Genomic DNA, 21912 nt, shown 5'->3' on the forward strand with positions numbered 1-21912 from the left:
TGGTTTTTCTTTTATAAACAAATAAAACCATGCTAACTGATATATTCTTCTCACTTCTGGAAAGTATAAATCTTTTATTTTAATTAACTGATCTGAAAGTTATATTGATAAGCAAACTCTCTGGTTAAAACCAATTTTTCAGTGCATTAAAGAGTACCAACTTTCTCATCAGAACCTACAATGTACCATGTGACATGACATGGTATATAGACACCAGTGAGAACCTGCAGCCATAACAGAACAAGAAGAAAAAGGGCTATGATACATGCATAGTTAGAATAAACATAAAAAGTGGGGGGGGGGAGAAGATAATTAAAGCAGCAGAATTTATTTTTAAATTCAGCATGATTCAGCTTTATAGTCTGGAAAAAAGTGTCTTCTCCATATCAAAAATCAGTGTTATATTTTCATCATTGATTTTTTTTTTTTTTTTTTTTGACAGAGTCTCACTCTGTCACCCAGGCTACAGTGCAATGGTGCTATCTCAGCTCACTGCAACCTCTGCCTCCTGCATTCAAGCAATTCTTGTGTCTCAGCCTCTCAAGTAGCTGGGATTACAGGCAACTGACATCATGCCTGGCTAATTTTTGTATTATTGTAGAGCCGGGGTTTCACCATGTTGGCCAGGTTGGTCTTGAACTCCTGACCTCAGGTGATCTACCCACTTCAGCCTCCCAAAGTTGGGATTACAGGTGTGAGCCACCACACTCAGCTGATATTTTCTATATCTGACTCAAAGTTACGAACTAATTTCAGCACAAATATTTCTGCCTTATTATGAAGCATCTGTTACACAGCAAGCACTGTCATGGTTGATACATTCATATATAAAAACATCCTCATGCTTATGAAACTTCCCTAGCATTTACCTGAACAAATTGACTCGATAAATAAATTCACTTATGTCAATTGTAAAAATTTTTTAAAAAACACAGTAATTAAATAAAAGTAGGCTTCCCTGGATGCGGTGACTCACATCTGTAATCCCAGAACTTTGGGAGGCCAAGGTACGTGGATCACTTGAGGTCAGGAGTTTGAGACCAGCCTGGCCAACACGGTGAAACCTTATCTCTACTAAAATTACAAAAATTAGCTGGGTGTGGTAGCAGATGCCTGTAATCCCATGTACTTAGGAGGCTGAAGCAGGAGAATCACTCAAACTCAGGAGGTGGAGGTTGCAGTGAGCTGAGATTGTGCCATTGCACTCTAGCCTGGGTGATAGTAGCGAAAGTCCACCTCCAAAAAAAAAAAAAGTAGGCTTATATAACTTTCTGCCCTTAAAAGAACAAAATGGAATGTTCTAACTAAATAAAACTTAATACACTAATGGAATTACATTTGAAAATTATTTTGTGTGTACTACTAAATTTCATAAAAATAATTCCTATAACTGACCAGCTAACATAACAAATATTTTATACACTATAAAACAAAAAGAAATAAGAATCAAGAAAATCATGCATCTGAGTACCAGAAAAGTAAAAACAGGATTTTCATGAAGAGATTCTGAGCTGTAAGCCATAAGAATTTACAGAAATTAATTTAATACACTTTAAAGGTTTATATTTTCTGAAAGATCTTTTGACAGTAATTGCACCTTTAATGCTTGTATTAACTCTCTGATGTTAAGATGTGAGCAGATATTAATAGCTTTGTCACATTCTGTATATTTGTATAATTTGTCTCAAATGTAAATTATTTCTTGTACATTAAGGTGTGAGCAAAAGTGTGAGCATTTAGCAAACCAGAGAGTTTGCTTATCACACTTTAGGTGTGAGCATTAAGAAGGTGTCAAAAGTTTTGACACATTCTTCACACTTGTAGGAGTTGCCTCCAGTATAAAGTATCTTACCTACAATCAAGTGAGACAACATATTTCTAGGAGTTCTCACTAGCATTATTTATGTTAAGAAAAGTTTGAAATTTGGTAAAAGCATTGTCACATCTTTAAGCTTTATGGTACCTCTTTAGTATGAATTAGATTATGTCTGTTAAAAATTAAGGACTTGTTAAAGTCTTTGCCACATTCTTCACATTTGTAGGGTTTTTCTCTAGTATGAATTATCTTATGTTTACTAAGGGTTGAATACTAGTTAAAAGCTTTGCCGCATTCTTCATATTTGTAGGGTTTCCTTTTAGTATGAATTATCATATGTTAGGAAGGGTTGAGGATTGGCTAAATCCTTTGCCACATGGTTTACATTTTAAGGTCTTTCTCCAGTATGAATTATCTTATGTGTATTAAGAGCTGAGGATTGGTTAAAGGCTTTGCCACATTCTTCACATTTGTAGGGTTTCTCTCCAGTATGAATTCTCTTATGTATAGTAAGGTGTCCAGAGAGGTTAAAAGTTTTGTCACATTCTTTACATTTGTAGGGTTTCTCTCCAGTGTGAATTACCTTATGTCTAGTAAGGTGTGAGGACTGGCTAAAGGCTTTGCCACATTCTTCACATTTGTAGGGTTTCTCTCCAGTGTGAATTATCTTATGTCTAGTAACGTGTGAGGACTGGCTGAAGGCTTTGCCACATTCTTCACATTTGTAGGGTTTCTCTCCAGTATGAAGTCTCTTATGTGTAGCAAAGTATGAGGACCCGGTAAAGGCGTTGCCACATTGTTTACATTTGTAGGGTTTCTCTCCAGTATGAATTCTCTTATGTCGAATAAGGGCTGAGGACCAGTTGCAGGCTTTGCCACATTCTTCACATTTGTAACAATTCACACTAGTATGATGTCTTTCATGTTGAGTTAGGTGTGAAAGCATGCTAAATAATTTGCCACATTCTTTACATTTGAAAGAATTATTTCCAGTATGTCTTATCTTATGGCTATTTGAACTTGAAAATTTATGAAAGACTTTCACATAATTATCAATTATTTTGATAATATTTTGCTGAAATATTTTGCTTGGGGTTGTTGTCAAACATTGGTTAAGTTCATCATAACCTCGTTGGCGCATCTTACACTCATCCACACTTTCACAGCCTTTCCTTAATTGTAAATTGTCATGTCCATATTTTCCATATCTTTTCAGTATTACTTTTTGGAAAGAATCTTTTATGCCCTGCTCTGGCCATAGGTCTTGGGCAAAATGAGAACACACAACTGAGAAAAAAACAACAACAACAACAAATTGCTTCACTTACTGGACTCAGATGGATATCCTTAACAACTCTAAGCTATAAAATTATACAAACTACATAAGCAAGATGGCATGGCAAAATGCCACAAGCCATAATTACTTCATAGACATATAAATGTAACAAAAACATACAGACCAAAATACATTTGTGGAAAATTTACAAATGAGTTAAGTATGTGCAACGCCCCAGGTAAGCACAATGCAAAGAGCCTCATATGATGAAGAGAAAATTGTATCTACCCCAAACAGCTCTTCCAGGTCCACAATATAGCAAAGAGCCTTTACAAGTAAATTGTGAGCTCCTGAATTCTTGTTTAAAAGACAAGTAAAATACTGGCACATACGTCTTTATTTCTATCTTCTAGGGGCTTTTCCAGACACTTTTTTCTGTCTTCAATGACATAAAGTGCTAAAAGAACTGGTCATATACTTTGGAATGACACTTTGAGTCTACTGAGACTAAAGGTAAATGTTACAGCAGTAGAGAGACTGCAGTGCCGCAGACAGAGAACAGGTGTAGCAAGTGATGACTATAGAGAAGAAACATGAATAAACTCCTTTAACTAGAAAGTAAACACTAAATTCAGGGAAGACACGTCATAAGAACCTGTTTGACAGACTCCCAGAATCACTAACCAAGACAACTGTTTTCAGACTATGCCAGAACAAAGCTACACTATAAATATTGTGACAGGTAGCTTTTATTAGTGTCCAAATCTCAAAGATTACAATGTATACAAAATAGGTCACTACAGTCCCATCAAGAATATTATAAAATTTTCAGAAAGAAATTATTAAAAAGATGTATATATTAATTTTAAAAATTGAAAATAAATGGAATACTCAATGAGTGAAATAAAAACACAGACAACCATAGAAAAACAGAAAAATGAAGTTAACAAAAGTATTAAAATATCAAAAAAAAATTGTGGAGGTAAAAAATACAAAAAGAAATTATAACTAAAGGCTGGGTGTGGTGGCTCATGCCTATAATCTCAGCACTTTGGGAGACCAAGGCGAGTGGATCACAAGGTCAGCCTGGCCTTGTTCAACACCAGCCTGGCCAAGATGGTGAAACCCCGTCTTTACTAAAAATATAAAAATTAGCCAGGCATAGTGGCAGGCACCTGTAATCCCAGCTACTCGGGAGGCTGAGGCAGAGAACTGCTTGAAACCGGGAGGCAGAAGTTGCAGTGAGACAAGATTGTGCCACTGCACTCCAGCCTGGGCTACAGAGTGAGACTCCATCTCAAAAAAAGAAAGGAAAGGAAAGGAAAGGAGAGGGGAGGGGAGGGGAGGGGAGGGGAAGGGAGGGGAAGGGAGGGGAAGGGAGGGGAAGGGAGGGAAAGGAAAGGAAAGGAAAGGAAAGGAAGAAGAAAGAAAGGAAAAGAAGTTACAACTAAAAAATTCTAAAAGTAAGAAAAAAACTAAAAATGAAGAAGCTCAACAAACAAACTAGGATACACACAAAGATATTTATAGCAAACACATATATAAGCACATTTTTAAAAGTCACAGACAAGAGAATCTTGAAGACTGCAAGAAAAATGTCCTGTATCACTTACAAGCATAGTCTTTCAGACAACTGGTGAATTGTCAAAAAAATTTTGCAGGTCAGAAGAAAACTATGTGATATAGTCAAAGTCCTGAAAAACTAGCTATCAACTGAGAATAATACCATCAGTAAATCATTCCTGACAAAAATAAGAGAAACAACCTTCCAAAGTAATCAAATTCTGAAAAAGTATATTGGCACTGCATGTGCCCTATGTATAAACGACATCGAAAGCAGTTTCTTCCACTGAAAACAACATGAATCAAGAAAATAACACAGGCCAGGTGTGACAACTCACACCTGTAATCCCAGCACTTTGGGAGGCCGAGACGGATTACCTGAGGTCAGAAGTTCAAGACCAGCCTGGCCAACATGGCAAAACCCCGTCTCCACTAAAAATACAAAAATTAGCCAGGTGCGGTGGTGTACACCTATAATCCCAGCTACTCAGGAGGATGAGGAAGAAGAATCACTTGAACCAGGGAGGCAGAGGTTGCAGTGAGCCAAGACTGTACCGCTGTACTCCATCCTAGGTGACAGAACGAGAGTCCATCTCAAAAAAATAAATAAATAAATAAATAAATAACGCCGGGCGCGGTGGCTCAAGCCTGTAATCCCAGCACTTTGGGAGGCCGAGACGGGCGGATCACGAGGTCAGGAGATCGAGACCATCCTGGCTCTCACGGTGAAACCCCATCTCTACTAAAAAATACAAAAAACTAGCCGGGCGAGGTGGCGGGCGCCTGTACTCCCAGCTACTCGGGAGGCTGAGGCAGGAGAATGGCGTAAACCCTGGAGGCGGAGCTCGCAGCGAGCTGAGATCGCGCCACTGCACTCCAGCCTGGGCGACAGAGCTGAGACTCCGTCTCAAAAAAAAAAAAAAGAAAATAACACATAATCATATACAAATACATTATTTTCTGCACATTCACAAAAATGAACGTCTTACCATTATTATAATCGTGCAAAAAACATTGTAAATTATTCTACAAAATTTTTAAAAATTCTAGGGAATATAGAAATAAAAAATTGAGGAAGAATTTTTGCATTCAACTAAAGTTCATTTTTTACTAGATTAAAATATATCCTTATATCTTTTAGAAGTTTTGTGTAACCCCAAGGTAACACAAAGAATATATGTTTAGATACACAAAACAGAATAAATAAAAAAAGCACATTAACACAAAAATGAAACGGACACAAAAGAGGAAAGAAAGAGAGAAAATGAGGGGCAAAAATACAAGAATCAAAACAAAAAATTATTAAGATTTTCTGTTTCAGAAAAATTATTTAAATACATATATATACAATTAACTTTCCAATCAAGGGACATATTTGCAATAAAAGGATTTACTAAAAAATTTTAAAAACCAAAATCCAACTTGTTTTCATGCAAGTGCCGGCTGAGATCTAATGACAAAAAAAGACTGAAAGTGGCAAGATGGACATAAACATTCTATGCAGATATTAACCAAATGAGAGCAGAAGAGATCAAAATAATATTATTACATGAGCTATAAGTCAAAAACTGTCATATTTTTAAAAATGTATTCTAAGTCAAATCTACAAGGAGACAAAGAAGGAAATTAAACAAGAATAGATTCATTTACTGGAAACATAACAAATTTGTGTGTGTGTGTGTGTGTGCGTGTGTGTGTATCTCACATTTGGCTTTCAAATATATAAAGCAAAAATTGACAGAAATAAACACATAGAGAGCAATATAACTACAGTAGGATATTTTAATATCCCCCTTTCTGTGATAAAAATAAAACAAGATAAAATATTAGTAATAAAAGAGAAAACTTGAAGGCACTATAAAACATTTATTTCTAAAAGAAGTGTAGGTGAAGGATTACCCAGGTGTCGAGGCAAGAGACTGAATGCACAAACTGTTGCAGTATAATTGAGAAAATAATTAGAAGAATAGTTATAATACAAATTAGATATAGAGATGATCATGGACATTATTAATCATTAGTATACACATTATTAATCATTAGCTTTTAATACTACTCTTTGTCGTATTACTAATATAACTAAGGAATAACCGGCGGGTATAGGGTCAGGTGCTGAAGGGACATTAAGAGAAGTGACCTAGAAGGCAAGAGGTGAACCCTCTGTCATGCCCGCATAAGGGCTGCTTGAGGGCCCCTTCGTCAAGCGGTAATGCCAGTGCCTGGGAACCCTTACTTAGCAGACGGTGAAAGGGAATCTCCTTTCCTTGGAGGAGTCAGGGAACACTCTGCTCCACCAGCTTCTTGTGGGAGGCTGGATATTATCCAGGTCTGCCCGCAGTCATCCAGAGGCATAAACCCCTCTCTACGGTGCTGTGTTTCAATGGTCATGCTCCTTGTCCACTTCCATGTTCCTCCCGTACTCCTGGTTCCTCTTTGAAGTTCTTAGTAGACAGCAGTAGAAGAAATAGTGAAAGTCTTAAAGTCTTTGATCTTTCTTATAACTGCATAAAAGAAAACGCTGACGTATGCTGCCTTCCCTCTCTACTTTGGTGACCTAAAAGGGAAGGGCCCCCTGTCCCATGATCATGTGACTTGCTTGACCTTATCAATCACCTGGACGGCTCACCCTCCTTACCCTGCCCCCTTGTCTTGTATGCAACAAATATCAGCGTGCCCAGTCATTTGGGGCCACTGCCGGTCTCCGTGTATTAGTGGTAGTGGTCCCCCAGGCCCAGCTGTTTTCTCTTTATCTCTTTGCCTTGTATCTTTATTTCTTACAATCTATCATCTCTGCACACGGGGAGAACACCCGCAAAGCCCTGTAGGGCTGGACCCTACATCTGGTGCTCCAACGTGGATTCACTGTGTGAAGTTGCGCTTTAAGTGTGGGACCCAGCGGAGGGCTTTCAATGACAGATTGCTGAGGATTGTGGTCGTTAAGCTTGGTGGTAAGCTTGGGCACTCAGAGTATCTCGGGGACACCATGGGACAAGCCAGTACTAAGTACTCGGCCTATTTAAACTTCATAAAAACCTTTCTTAAAGAAGGAGGAATTTCAGTTTCCTCTGACAAGCTAATTGAACTCCTTGAGGTCGTCGATCTCATTTGCCCTTGGTTTCCAACTGAGGGAACTCTAGAACTTAAAAATTGGGAAGAGGTGGGCTGACAGTTTAAAATCGCTCATAGAAGGGGACATGTTATCCTGCTGGCCATTTGGACAGTTTGGTCCTCGGTTCACTCCATCTTAGAATCAGCAGCCACAGGAGGAAGAAATGGAGGGTACTCTAGCTTTCCTCTCCTCCAAAGAGGTTGAGGAAATCCTCAGTACTCTCTTTCCAGAGGACACTGCACAACTTGAGGCTGTCATTTTAGAAACGAACCTCCACTCTGATATTCCTTTGGCACCACCAAATACACTACAGCCTACTCTGCCTACCACGCTCCGAATATTGCTTTATGAGGACCTTATGAAAGATCTCCTTACCTTAGATCCAAAAAATCCCTCTGAAATGTACTATCAGCAGCCAATGCAGCTGGAACCTCCTGTACTGTCTCAGTCCTGCTGTAGGGCTCTCAACCATCCATCTGTTTTGCCTGGTTATAAGGCTCTCAACTCTATCCCTGTTCGGCCTGGTAATGAGGCCCACAACACTATATCTGCCTTTCCTCCTATGCATCAGGCTCCACAGAAGCCTGACCTGCAGTCCGTTCACCAGTCTGGAATTCAGGTCCTGCAGTCCACGCAACAGCCTGAAGTTCAGGCCCCTGAAAGACCTGCAAAGCAGGCAACCGTGCATCAGCTTGGCTTAAAGGCTCTCAACTTTTTCTCTATTCAAAACTCCAATTTCTTTTCTGCTTCTGATCCAGTCATAACTGCTGTTGCTACCCATAGGCAACAGGTTACATACATTCCTGAGAATGACACCCCTCTTATGAGGGTCATTTCTCAGGCAAGGGAAGATGGGGATCCCAAAGCATGGCAGTTTCCTGTTATTCTACAATCTCCTATACCTGCTGCCCCTGTTCCAGCCACTCCTGTTCCAGCCGCCCCTGCTCCAGCTGCGCAGGATCAGTCACAGCCCGCTGACCAAGGTCAGCAGGCGGCTGATCCCACTGCTCCTCCACACCCGCAGCTCAATGATCAGGCTCCTCAGCTGGTGCCAACAAGGGCCCGCTGTTGCAGCACAGCCAGTTCCTGCCATACCTGCTGTTCGGGCTGTGGTGCAACCTGATCCTTTACACCCTGGTGGGGTCCACTTATGACCTGCTACTTGGGAAAGTTTTTCTTTCAAATTCCTTAAAGATTTCAGAGTCGGTTAAACAATATGGTACTAATTCCCCGTTCGTCCGTTCCACCTTAAAATCCTTAGAGGAAGATAAACGTTTGGTGCCTTATGACTGGGAAATTCTAGCAAAATCTGTCTTATCTAAATCTCAATATTTACAATTTAGGACATGGTGGGTTGATGCTGTCCAGGATCGAGTCCGCCTTAATCAGGGCTCTAATCCTCCCGTCAATGCACAGCTGACCAGTTACTGGGAATGGGGTAGTGGGCTGCAATTAGAAACCAAACTATACTGAATGATGAAGTCATTGAGCAACTCTGAAAATGCTGCCTGGATACTTGGGATAAGATTCAGGATGATGGCACTAGATGTCCATCCTTTACAACCGTTAGATAAATGCAAAATGAACCATACCCTAACTTCATTGCCTGTCTTCAGGATCCAGTAGAAAAGGCTATTCCTGATGGAAACGGCCAATGTTTGGTTGTGGAACTCATGGCTTATTAACAAGCAAATCCAGACTGTCAGGCTGCTGTTCGTTCTGTAAAAGGTAAAATCCCACCAGGAAGTGATTTAATCACATCTAATATTAAAGCATGTGAGTGTGTTGGAGGAACTTTACATACTGCTATGGCCATGGTTCAGGCTATGGCCAGCATTAGAATGCCTGGACAATTTCCTGGTAATTGTTTTCACTGTGGCCAATCTGGACATACCAGAAAAAAATGTCCTCGGCATTCAGACCACCACCCTGTACAACACCAACCCCAAAAGGCCATACAACAGCAAGTCCCACCATTCACACCATGCCCAAGATGCCATAAAGGCAATCACTGGGCAGCTCACTGCCACTCGAAATTCGACATTGATGGCAACCCTTTACAGCCACTTCAAAACCAGGGAAACGGGAAGAGGGGTCAGCCCCAGGCCTTTCCAAACAATGGGGCATCCCCCAACTCCCAGCCTTGGCCTTCCAGCCAGATGGGTGCATTCCCAGCCCAACCAATCAATCCAACCACAGTTTCCACTACAACCATTTGTCCCACAAGCACAGATGTCATAACCCCAACAAGGATCTCGGTTCAATGCTTGTCCCCCGCCACTATAGGATCTGCTGCAGTAGATCTCTGCTATATTAGGGACATTTTGCTTTTGCCTAGAGAGTCACCAATCGCTGTTCCCACGGGTGTTTTTGGGCCCTTGCCACCTGGCTCTATTGGTTTATTGCTTGGTCACTCAAGCTTAAATTTAAAAGGTGTTCAGGTACATACTGGTGTCATTGACTCTGATTACTCTGGGTAAATACACTATCATTAGTTCTGCAGTTCCTTGGCAAGGTTTGGCAGGAGATCAAATTGCTCAACTTCTTCTTCTGCCATACATTCCACTCGGATCCAGTTCTCATAAAAGAACTGGAGGTTTGGGGAGTACGGATCATTAGGGTAAAGTGGCATACTGGGCTAACAAAATTTCTGACACCTGACCTGTTTGTTCTGTACATATACAGGGAAAGAGATTCGTGGGCATGATTGACACGGGTGCTGATGTCTCTATTACTGCTTTACATCAATGGCCTTGTCACTGAAGAATGTGCATCCACCGGATTGGTGGAAGTTGGTCAGGCCACTGAGGTTTATGAAAGTTCCACTATTTTACATTTTGCTGGCCCGGAGGGACAGACTGGTACCATTTGCCCTCTAATTACACCTATTCCAGTTAATCTCTGGAGAAGAGATCTTTTACAATGGGGTGCACAAATTTCATTTATGCATGCTACCTACAGTGAGCAAAGTAAAACATTATGACAAAAATGGGATTTGTTCAAGGCACTGGTCTGGGAAAATCAGCTCAAGGTATTACTGACGCTATTCAACCTTCCTATAAATTCGACTCAAAAGGGCTTGGTTATTCTTTTTAGAAGTGGTCACTGTCAAGTCTCCAGATCCCATCCCTTTAACTTGGAAAACTCAGAAACCAGTTTGGGTGGATCAGTGGCTGCTCCCAAAAACTAGGCTGGAGGTTCTCCATAATTTAGTCATAGAAAAGTTAGAATTGGGTCACACTGAGGAATCTTTCTCTCCATGGAATTCACCTATCTTTGTTACCCAAAAGAAGTCTGTTAAATGGAGAATGCTCACTGATCTCAGGGCAGTTAATGCTGTACTTCAACCTATGGGGACTTTACAACCTGGCTTAACCTCCCCCTCTATGCTCCCTGAGTACTGGCCTCTAATTATCATAGATCTTAAAGATTGCTTTTTTAACATTCCACTGGCCTCTCAGGACTTTGAAAAATTTGCTTTTATTGTCCCTTCCCTCAACAATGTTGCTCCAGCTGCACGCTACCATTGGAAAGTCCTATGACAGGGCATGCTTAATGGTCTCACTATTTGTCAGTATTTTGTGGGGCGCGTGCTTCAACCTGTCAGGGATCAGTTTCCCCAATGTTACATCATTCACTATATAGACGATATCCTCTGCACGGCCTCTGTGTGTTGTTTTGATTTCCTGCTTTTCTGTCATTCAGCAGGTCATTTCAGAAGCAGATTTGACTATCGCACCAGAAAAAAATTCAAACTTCTTCTCCTTTTCAATATTTGGGCATGCAGTTGGAAGACAAGGTGATTAAACCACAAAAAGTTTAGCTTCAGAGAGACTCCTTAAAAACCTTAAATGACTTTCAAAAATTACTTGGGGATATTAATTGGATTTGCTCTTCTTTGGACATCCCTACATATGCTATGTTTAACCTTTTTGCCACATTACGTGGATATCCAGATTTACACGGTAAAAGGTTTCTCATACCTGAGGCTGAGTCTGAGTTACGGTTCATTGAACAAACAGTTCAACATCTCAGGTCACCAGATTCAATCCAAAATTATCTTTTACTATTTTAATTTTTCCCACTGAACACTCTCCAACAGGATTTATCATTCAGGAACACGATTTAATTGAATGGTGTTTTCTTCCCCATAGCTCTCTAAGGACACTTACTATTTACCTTGACCAAATTTCTACCCTTATTGGACAAGCCTGCTCCTGTCTGTTATGACTTTTGGGACAGGAATCTAAAAAAATTATTGTTCCCTTAAACCGTCAAGAAGTCCAACAAGCTTTTACAAATTGTGTTACTTGGCAAGTAAATTTGGCCAGTTTCCCTGATATAACTGATAATCATTACAGTAATGTAAAATTGTTCCAGTTCCTGAAACTCACTTCCTGGATTTTACCTAATATATTAACTGGAGTCGTTACTGTTTTTACTGACGCTTTCTCTAATGGCCGTGCTGCGTACACAGGGCCACAGGAACACGGAACACGTTCTTAACACAGGACCTATTTCTGTACAGCAAGCTAAACTTATCATTGTTATGGCTGTCCTTGAGGATTTTCCTGGGCCTGTCAACATTGTTTCCGATTCTGCATACATCATGCATGTTGCACGCAACATAGAAATGGCGTTGTTTTTGCCGGATGAAAGTTTACTTTCACTTTTTTAAAGATTTCAGACAATAATCAGAGCGTGCTCTGCCCCCTTTAACATTACTCATATTCGAGCCTATACATCTCTTCCAGGACCTCTTTCAGCTGTAAATGCCAGAGCTGATGCTTTAGTCACATCCATTTTCACGGACATGCAAAATTTTCAAGGCCTAACTCATGCCAATGCTGCAGGACTCTGAAGCAAGTTCCCCCTCACGTGAACAGGCAAAAACCATAGTATGGCACTGTTCCTCTTGCCAAGCGTTAATTTTACAGCCACTTCCTTCGGGAGTTACTCCTCGAGGCCTTTCCCCCAACGCACTATGGCACATGGACATAACCCACTTGCCAGCTTTTGGGAGACTTTCTTTCATACATGTAACAGTTGACACCTTTTCCCATTTCATCTGGGCCACGTGCCAAACAGGAGAAAGTACTGCTCATGTTAAATGACACATTCTTTCCTGTTTCTCAGTTATGGGCTGCCCCACTAAGCTTAAAACTGATAATGGTCACGGCTGTACCAGCATTGCCTTTAAAAAGTTCACTCAAGCATGGGGCATTACTCACATTACTGGAATTCCCTATAATTCTCAAGGACAGGCACTAGTGGAACGAGCTAATAAATCTCTCAAAGACCAGCTTCGCAAACAAGATAACAAAAAGAAAGGGGATGCCAGTACTCCCCATGCTCAGATAAATTTAGCTCTATTCACATTAAATTTTTTAAACTTGGCTAAGAACCAGCCTTTTACAGCAGCAGAACAACACTTCAGTAGTAATAAATTTGACCCACAAAAAGGCAAGTGAGTATGGTGGAAGGACACAAAAACTAATAAATGGGAATTAGGCACTGTAATAACATGGGGTAGGGGTTTCGCTTGTGTCTCCCCAGGAAAGGAACAACAACCTGTTTGGGTTCCCTCTCATCCACTGAAATTGTACCATGGCTCCAGCCCTGAAGAACCATCAGAAACAAAAGGTGAAGAGCCATCAGAACTCGAAGCGCAAGGCTCGTCACCTGACTAATAAAATTTATAATCCCAACTTCACATCACAGCCTCGCCCTATAACTCTCCAATACTAAAAATTCCACCCCACTGACGTGGGGTCAGATAAAAGTAATGTCCAAAGTGGTTGAGAGACACCTGAAGGACAAAGGGATTCCAAAAACTATGGTTAATATTATCTTGGCTGCCATTCTGGTAGTTACTGCAGTGGTAAGCATATCCGAGGCTGCAGCAACTCAAAATTACACCTACTGGGCATATGTACCATTTCCCCCTCTTATTTGATCTGTTTCATGGATGGACTCCTCAGTGAAGATTTATACTAATGGCAGTGCATTCATGCTGGTCCCTAATGATGACAGATTTCCAGCTCAACCAGATGAAGGAACACCTTTTAACGTGTCCATTAGATATAAATTTCCACCACTGTGCATAGGAACTGCACCTGGTTGTTTGGCATTCTCTAATCAAAATTGGATGTGGAGTGTACCAATCTCTAGTAATGATTCTTATCAGGTGCATAATGTTTTCAGTAGTTACTCTTTTCAGGTTCTGACCATTAAAATAAATTCATTTGAGGAACAGAGAATTCCTGTCACAAGGATTGCCAGACTGTTTAAAAGAACCTATAAAGAGTCTAAGAGACGAAGGCATGAGAATCACTTGAACCTGGGAGGTGGAGGTTGCAATGAGCCAAGATTGCACCATTGCTCTGCAGCCTGGATGACAGAGTGAGGCTGTTTCAAAAAAAAAAAAAACAAACAATATTTTTATCTGCACCTGATGTCTTCTTTTAGGACACATAACAAGTGCTACCACATTTAAAAATACCAGCTAGGTGCAGTGGCTCACACCTACAATCCCAACAACTTGGGAGACCAAGGTGGGAGGATCAGTTGGGACCAAAAGGTTGAGACCAGCTTGGGTAACACAGTGAGACCCCATCTCTACAAATAATTTAAAAAATTTGCCAGGCATGTCTGTAGTCCCAGCTATTCAGGAGGCTGAGATGAAAGGATCAGTTGAGCTCAGGAGGCTGAGGTTGCAGTGAGTCAGAATCATGTCCCTGCACTTTAGCCTTGGTGACAGAGAGAGGTTCTGTCTCAAAACAACAACAACAAATAAACTTAAGAAGACCAAAATTATACACTGTGTGTTTTCTGACCAAAACAGAATGAAACTAGGAATTAAAAGTAAAAGTAAAACAGGCAAATTCAAAAATATATAAAATAAAACACACAGGCCAGGCGTGGTGGCTCACGCCTATAATATTAACAATTTTGGAGGCCAAGGTAGGAGAATTGCTTGAGCCCAGGAGGTTGAAGCTAGCCTGCACAACATAGCAAGACCTTGTCTCCAAAAAAAAGTTAGAAAAATAAAATAAAAATAAAACACACTCTTCAACATATTCTTGCTCAAGGGTCAAAAATTTTAATTTTGTTAAGATGTCAATACAACCTACAGGGGTGAACAAATTTAATATCTTTATAAAAATCCTAATAGCATAGTTGTTTTTTTTTAAACAAAAATGTTGTTTAAAATTTTTTAATTTGATTATGAACTATAATTCGCCAAACATCCCCTGAAAAATAGGTATTATACTTCCTGATTTCAAAACATATTAAAAGCTACAATCACAAAAACAATGTGATACTAACAAAAAGATAATTCAACAGAAAAAAAAAGAATAAAGAGCTCAGAAATAAACCCTTCTGTATATGACCAAATGATTTTTCACAAAGTTGCCATGAGCACACAACAGAGAAAAAATAATCTCTTCAAATAATAATTCTTAAAACTGGATATCTACTGATAAAGCTGGATCCCTTCTTTGAACTATATACAAAAAGTATTTTAGGACCGGGAGCGATGGTTCACGCCTGTAATCCCAACACTTTGGGAGGCCAAGGTGGGAAGACCACCTGAGGTCAGGAGTTCGAGACCAGCCTGGCCAATGTGTTGAAAGTCCGTATCTACTAAAAATACAAAAATTAGCTGGGCAAGGTCGCAGGCACCTGTAATCCCAGTTACTCAGGAGGCTGAGGCAGGAGAATCACTTGAACCTGGAAGGCAGAGTTTGGAGTGCATCAAGATGATGCTACTGCACTCCAACCTAGGTAACAGAATAAGACGTCTTGTAAAAAATATATATGTATATATATTTTTTAATAAAATACTAGACATAAAAAAAAACAAATCTCTTAGAAAAAACATAGGGGAAGGACATAAAATTAGTCTTGGCACCATTTTCTTAGATATGACATTAAATGCATGAGCAACAGAAAAAAGAAAAGAAAAATTTACACAACACTTCAAAATTTCTTCACATCAAAAAAAAAAAAATTCAACAGAGTGACAACTTCTCTCTTCAAAGGAAATTGGTAAAATATTTGCAAAACACATGTGATTGGCAAGACATGGTGGCTCACACCTGTAATCCCAGCACTTTGGGAGGCCTAGGTGGGTGGATCACCTGAGATCAGGAGTTCCAGACCAGCCTGACCAACATGGAGAAACCTGATCTATAGAAATACAAAAATTAGCTGGGTGTGGTGGCACATGCCTATAATCCCAGCTACTGAGGAGGCTGAGACAGGAGAATCACTTGAACTCAGGAGGTGGAGGTTGCAGTGAGCCAAGATCGCGCCATTGCACTCCAGCCTGGGTGACAAGAGCAAAATTACATCTCAAAAAAAAAAAAAAAAACAAAAACAAAACACCGGGCTCAGTGGCTCACACCTGTAATTCCAGCACTTCAGGAGGCTGAGGGGGGCAGATCACCTGATGTCAGGAGTTCGAGACTAGCCTGGCCAACATGGTAAAACCCCTTCTCTATTAAAAATACAAAAATTTGCTGGGCATGGTGGCACGTGCCTGTAATCCCAGCTACTCGGGAGGCTGAGGCAGGAGGATTGCTTGAACCCCAGAGGCAGAGGTTGCAGTGAGCTGAGGCCAATGTACTTCAGCCTGGGCAACAATAGTGAAACTCCATCTCAAAAAAAAAAAAAAAAAAGTCCTGTAGTATCTTTTACATAGTAATGTAAAATACAATCCTAAAATTTACATGAAATTTCAATAAACTTTAAATAGCCAAAGTAATCTTGACAAAAAAGAACAAACCAGGAGGATGTCATACTTAATAATTCCGAACTGAATTTCAAGATTATACTAATAAAAACAGGATGGATTATGTAGAAAAACAAAAAACAAATGGAACAGAAATCACTACTCTCCATATTTCCAACATGAAAAAACAAGAGAACTTAAAACATTGTTTAACATAGTTTTTGTTTGTTTGTTTTTTACTTTTGAGATGGAGTTTCGCTCTTCTCACCCAAGGTGAAGTGTGATAGCACGATATCGGCTCACTGCAACCTCTGCTTCTTTGGTTCAAGTGATTCTCCTGCCTCAGCCTTCCGAGTAGCTGGGATTACAGGTATGTGCCACCACACTCAGCAAATTTTTGTATTTTTAGTAGAGAAGGGGTTTCACCATGTTGGCCAGGCTGTTCTTGAACTCCTGACCTCAGGTGATCCACCTACCTTGGTCTCCCAAAGTGCTGGGTTTACAGGCGTGAGACATTTGCCCGTCCTAACATACAGTTTCATAAAATTATGCAGATATTTATGGTTCACCTGAAAATATTAAAAAGTAGATTGTGCAGTCTTTTATATGCCACGAAGATGACTTTGGCTGTCACTGTAAACTTCAAGGAAGATCACAAAAGGGAAAGTAGAATCCTTAGAGAATTAAAAAGCATAAGACAGAAGACGCCCTTATGTGAGAGTAAAATTTTTTAAAATCTCAGGCTTTCCTGAAACTATTTTTTTTGTAACACAGCTTCCCAAATTCTATTGCAAGGACTGCTTTCTCCTTAATCTTTGGACCTCTGATCTGTGTTGTCCATTGTGTTCATTCTCACCTACCTGGGGCTTTGGCCATCATCTCATGTCTCTTCATATTCCAGGGCTCTTTTCCTTGCTCCAGACAGGTGATTAAATCTGGCTTAGAGACAGCAATACCTGTTTTATTAAAAATAAATAACATGAATGTTGCTCATATTCTTCAAATAATGTCCCCAGTAAAGAGAACGTAATAGCCTATTCTAGCACATTAACCCCAAAATTCTAATTTATAAGAATAATTTCTAAATATTTAGAAAATGGGCCAGGCACAGTGGCTTATGCCTATAATCCCAGCACTTTGGGAGGCCGAGGAGAGTGGATCACTTGAGGTCAGAAGTTCAAGACCAGCCTGCCCAAAATGGTGAAACTCTGTCTCTACTAAAAATACAAAAATTAGTTAGGCTTGGTGGCACATGCCTGTAGTCCCAGCTATTCAGGAGGCTGAGGCTGGAGAATCTCTTGAACCGGTAAGGCAGAGGTTGCAGTGAGCCAAAATCATACCATTATACTCCAGCCTGGGCAACAGCAACACTCCTTCTCAAAATAATAACAATAATAATAATTTCACTACCTAGTACCACTGAATCAAAAGCTGGTGGTGACAATTATATTTTAAGGTGTGGGCAACAATATTTTATGTCACTAAATTTTGAAATTATTACTAATATAGAGTAAAAAATACAGGTCTGCTCAGGAATGTGGAAAGTTCAGATCAAGGTAAACTTCAAGAAATTTATCTTGAAGAAATCCTTCTCTACACTGACAAATTCCCAAGATTTTCTTCAAAAACAGTGATGTGAAACTCATTTATGTAAAGCATCAGTTACCAAAAAACATTTTACCAAAAAAAAAAAAAAGAAAAAGAAACACTTAGAGTATCTTAGGAATTGTGTATTGAAGTTATTCTCACCCAGGAAGATCAGGTTTCTGTAGTTCTCTAACATCACATCCCTATATAAATTCTGCTGTGCAGTGTCCAGGAATTGCCACTCCTCCAGAGAAAATTCTATGGCCACATCCATGAATGTCAATGGTCCCTGAAAAACATACACACACACACACACACACACACACACACACACACACACACACACATACATTTACCAGGAGGCCAAGGGCAGAATTTTTAATTTGACTCAAGGTGAAAAGAGAGACTTAAGAGAACAGGTTCTGAGTTACAGGAGTGACTGAAATCATCCAATTAAATAATGCTTTTTTCTTTTTTTTTAAGGCAGAGTCTTGCACTGGAGGCAATGGTGCAATTTCGGCTCACTGAGACCTCTGCCTCCTGGGTTCAAGTGATTCTCCTGCCTCAGCCTCCCAAGTAGCTGGGATTATAGACACTTGCCACCACACCCAGTTAATTTTTGTATTTTTAGTAGAGACTGAGTTTCATCATATTGGCCAGGCTGGTCTCAAACCCCTGACCTCAGCTGATCCACCGGCCTCAGCCTCCCAAAGTGCTGGGATTACAGGCATGAGCCACTACACCCAGCTGAAAATAATTTTCAATGCAGAAATATTCTCTGATGTATTCTCTAACTCTGAAAAAACAGTGCAATAAGATCCACAACATCAGTTTATATATGATAATTTTCTGGATAATAAAGCATAAAATTAAGGACATGAGCACAGGCATATACATTTTTGAGTGCTATATTTCCATAATAGAGAATGAATTCTGTGTATTTTTGAGACTAAAAAAATATGTTGAGTTAGAAGCTATCTCTCAAATTTTAATGTGTACAATAAACTGGAGATCTTGTAATGGAGATTGTTTCTTCCAGATAATCTGGAATAAAGTCTGAGTTTCTGAATTTCTAACAAGCTCACCAGTAATGCCAATGATTTTGGCCTAAGAAGAATATTTTATCAAACATCCAGTATGTGGAAGAACCTGTGTTTTTCCCAGTTTTTCTGGACTATAAAGGAAGATGAAAGTATTCATTTTCCAAGAACAGATATATGCAAAGAAATCTTAAGAAAGAGAAGCAACTGCCAGATTAAATTTGATAGTTTACACAGATCAGCTACATAAAGATACTTAATAATGAGGAGATTCAAAAAAAAAAAAAAAATAGCTGGGTATGGTGGTGGTTGCCTGTAGTCCCAGCAACTTGGGAGGCTGAGGCAGGAGAATGGCTTGAACCTAGGAGGCAGAGGTTGCAGTGTGCCAAGATAGCACCACTGCATTCCAACCTGGGTGACAAAGTGAGACCCTGCCTCAAAAAAGAAAAATAATAAAATAACAAAGAAAAAATAATTAACTATATAGTAAAACAATCTGTCAGAGAGCTCTTATCCAAGTGAACATCAACAGCAGTAGGACAAATTTTTATGATGTGCTGATACACCCAGAAGAACACAGCATCACTGCTGAAATATTGTTCCCAAAAAGTATTGTTCCCAAAAAGTAAATTATAGGCTGGCTAGGCGTGGTGGCTCACACCTGTAATCCCAGCACATTGGGAGACCTAGGATGGGGGAGTACCTGAGGTCGGGAGTTTGAGACCAGACTGACCAACACGTAGAAACCCCATCTCCACTAAAAATACAAAAATCAGCAAGGCATGGTGGTGTATGCTTGTAATCCCAGCTACTTGGGAGGCTGAGGCAAGAAAAATCGCTTGAACCCGAAGGCGGAGGTTGCAGTGAGCCACAGCACATCAGCCTGGGCAATAGAGCAAGACTCTGTCTCAAAAAAAAAAAAAAAAAAAAAAAAGTACACCCACACACACACACACACAAAGTTAAGAATGCGAATTGGGGAGGAAAAGCTGGCGTCTGGAATTGTCAGAAGGTGCTGGTAATTTAGTATTTTACTTCAAGCCAGAGTTAGGCTGGAGAAAAGTAGGGCTGGGGGGTACAATTGAGACCCTGTTTGAAAAACCTAAAAAGTGCAGGGCACAGCCAGACGCAGTGGCTCACACCCGTAATCCCAGCACTTTGGGAGGCCGAGGCGGGCGAATCACAAGGTCAAGAGTTCGAGACCAGCCTGGCCAGCATGGTGACAGTCCCATCTCTACTAAAAATACAAAAATTAGCTAGGCATGGTGGCATGTGCTTGTAGTCCCAGCTACTCGGGAGGCTGAGGCGGGAGAATCGCTTGAATCCGGCAGGCAGAGGTTGCAGTGAGCTGAGATTGGGCCAGGGCACTCCAGCCTGGGCGACAGAGTGAGACTTTGTCTCAAAAAAAAAAAAAAAAAAAAAAAAAAAAGAAAAAGAAAAAAAGGAAAGAAAAGAAAAAATACGTAGGCCATCATCAGCCCTCTGCGGAGTGTGAAAATAGTTAAGTGACATGGAATTAACTATTCCATGAGGTGGAAATCTAGTCCCTGGATTCCTACTTTTTTAAAATATCTAACTCAAATGCATTTATTTATTTTTTTTATAAATTACTAAATTAGAGGAAATGAAATTCAGGCTTATCCAACTATAAACAGCCAATTAAGCTCTGATTACATAACCAGGAAATTTGTAGGCTAAGGTGGAAATTAGGACACTACGGAACAGTACCTAACTACTGAATTTGGGGTTTTTTTTTTCATCATGCACCGTATAAAAGTATTTTCTTCAAGCCGCTCTAATGGACCACAAACTACAACCATAGGGGTGCTCTATAATTTTTTAACAACTCTTTGATTAAATTCTTCAATATTTTTGCGACGACTCCCACAAATTTTTAAAAGGCTTCTCCCCTCACGATCCCACCGTGATCCCTGCGCAATCTGGGAGAGACGCCGCCCTGCGGGTGCAGAGCTGCCCAGAGAGCGCTCGAGACCAAGGAACAGTCACTACCCAAGGAAGAGACAGGACGCCCCAGTGGCCGGCTGTCCGCGCAACCTCCATCTTATGGCTGAAGGGGACTGAGGCTGAGCTGGTCAAAAACTCTGGGCGCAGATTGTGGAGCTGACTGCTGGGAGGCCTGAGTCCCGCTAGTCACTTCCCAACGATTCTAACCAGCCCCTCCCCTCTCCCGGGAGGTCGGACCGGCACTCTCACCATTTCGAGGCTTCCAGGGGGTCCTGACGTCTTAGCTGCGGATCTCCCAATACTTGCAGGTCACTAGTCCACAGAGACCAGAAGTTCCCGCCACAGCAAGAGACAAAGCCCCCGCCAAATCCCGGAAGCCGCTCTGGCCGCTCTACCTGCGGGCCTGATTGGACGGCTCTTAGCCATTCATCCCTGATTGGATGACGTTTAAGTCCCCGCCTCCTCAGGCCCTGAGTGATAGAAGATATGATCAGATGCTGGGTTGAACGAAGAAAGAGTGACAGCTTGGGCTGAATGAGGGAAGAGTGACAGCTTAGGCTGCAGCCTTTTCAGGCAGGGCTTCCTCCCAGAGGTGAGCCAGGCCCACCCCAGAAGGTATTTGCCTTTAACTTTGTGTACAAGGTCATACGCATCTATAAATAATATACTATATGGCTATTAACGAAGGAAAAGTACATAATAACAATTTAAAACTTCGACTTTTATGTTCTTCCGGACTTCTGGCGCTTTAAGGAAGCAGCCTAAGTTTTTTTGTGTTTGTTTGTTTTGTTTTGTTTTTTTGACACGGAATCTCGCTCT

At 40.5% G+C, this 21912-nt stretch overlaps 1 protein-coding gene across 2 annotated transcripts; it reads right to left on the reverse strand.

The window, feature by feature from the left end:
- Positions 1-1978: 1978 nt before the first annotated feature.
- Positions 1979-21477, reverse strand: LOC102140864 (uncharacterized). Of its 2 annotated transcripts, XM_015440442.3 has the most exons (4): positions 21343-21477; positions 18251-18377; positions 17362-17457; positions 1979-3103 (listed from the first exon to the last, which is right to left on the reverse strand). In XM_015440442.3, the coding sequence occupies exons 1-4, from the start codon at positions 21343-21345 to the stop codon at positions 2205-2207; spliced, it is 1125 nt and encodes a 374-aa protein (XP_015295928.2). In that variant the 5' UTR covers positions 21346-21477; the 3' UTR covers positions 1979-2204. The 2 variants fall into 2 exon arrangements, with proteins under 2 accessions (XP_015295928.2, XP_073882713.1); XM_074026612.1 differs by lacking the exon at positions 18251-18377.
- Positions 21478-21912: the final 435 nt, after the last annotated feature.

This window comes from Macaca fascicularis, chromosome 19 (genome assembly GCF_037993035.2).
Source record: "Macaca fascicularis isolate 582-1 chromosome 19, T2T-MFA8v1.1".
NCBI classification, from domain to species: domain Eukaryota; kingdom Metazoa; phylum Chordata; class Mammalia; order Primates; family Cercopithecidae; genus Macaca; species Macaca fascicularis.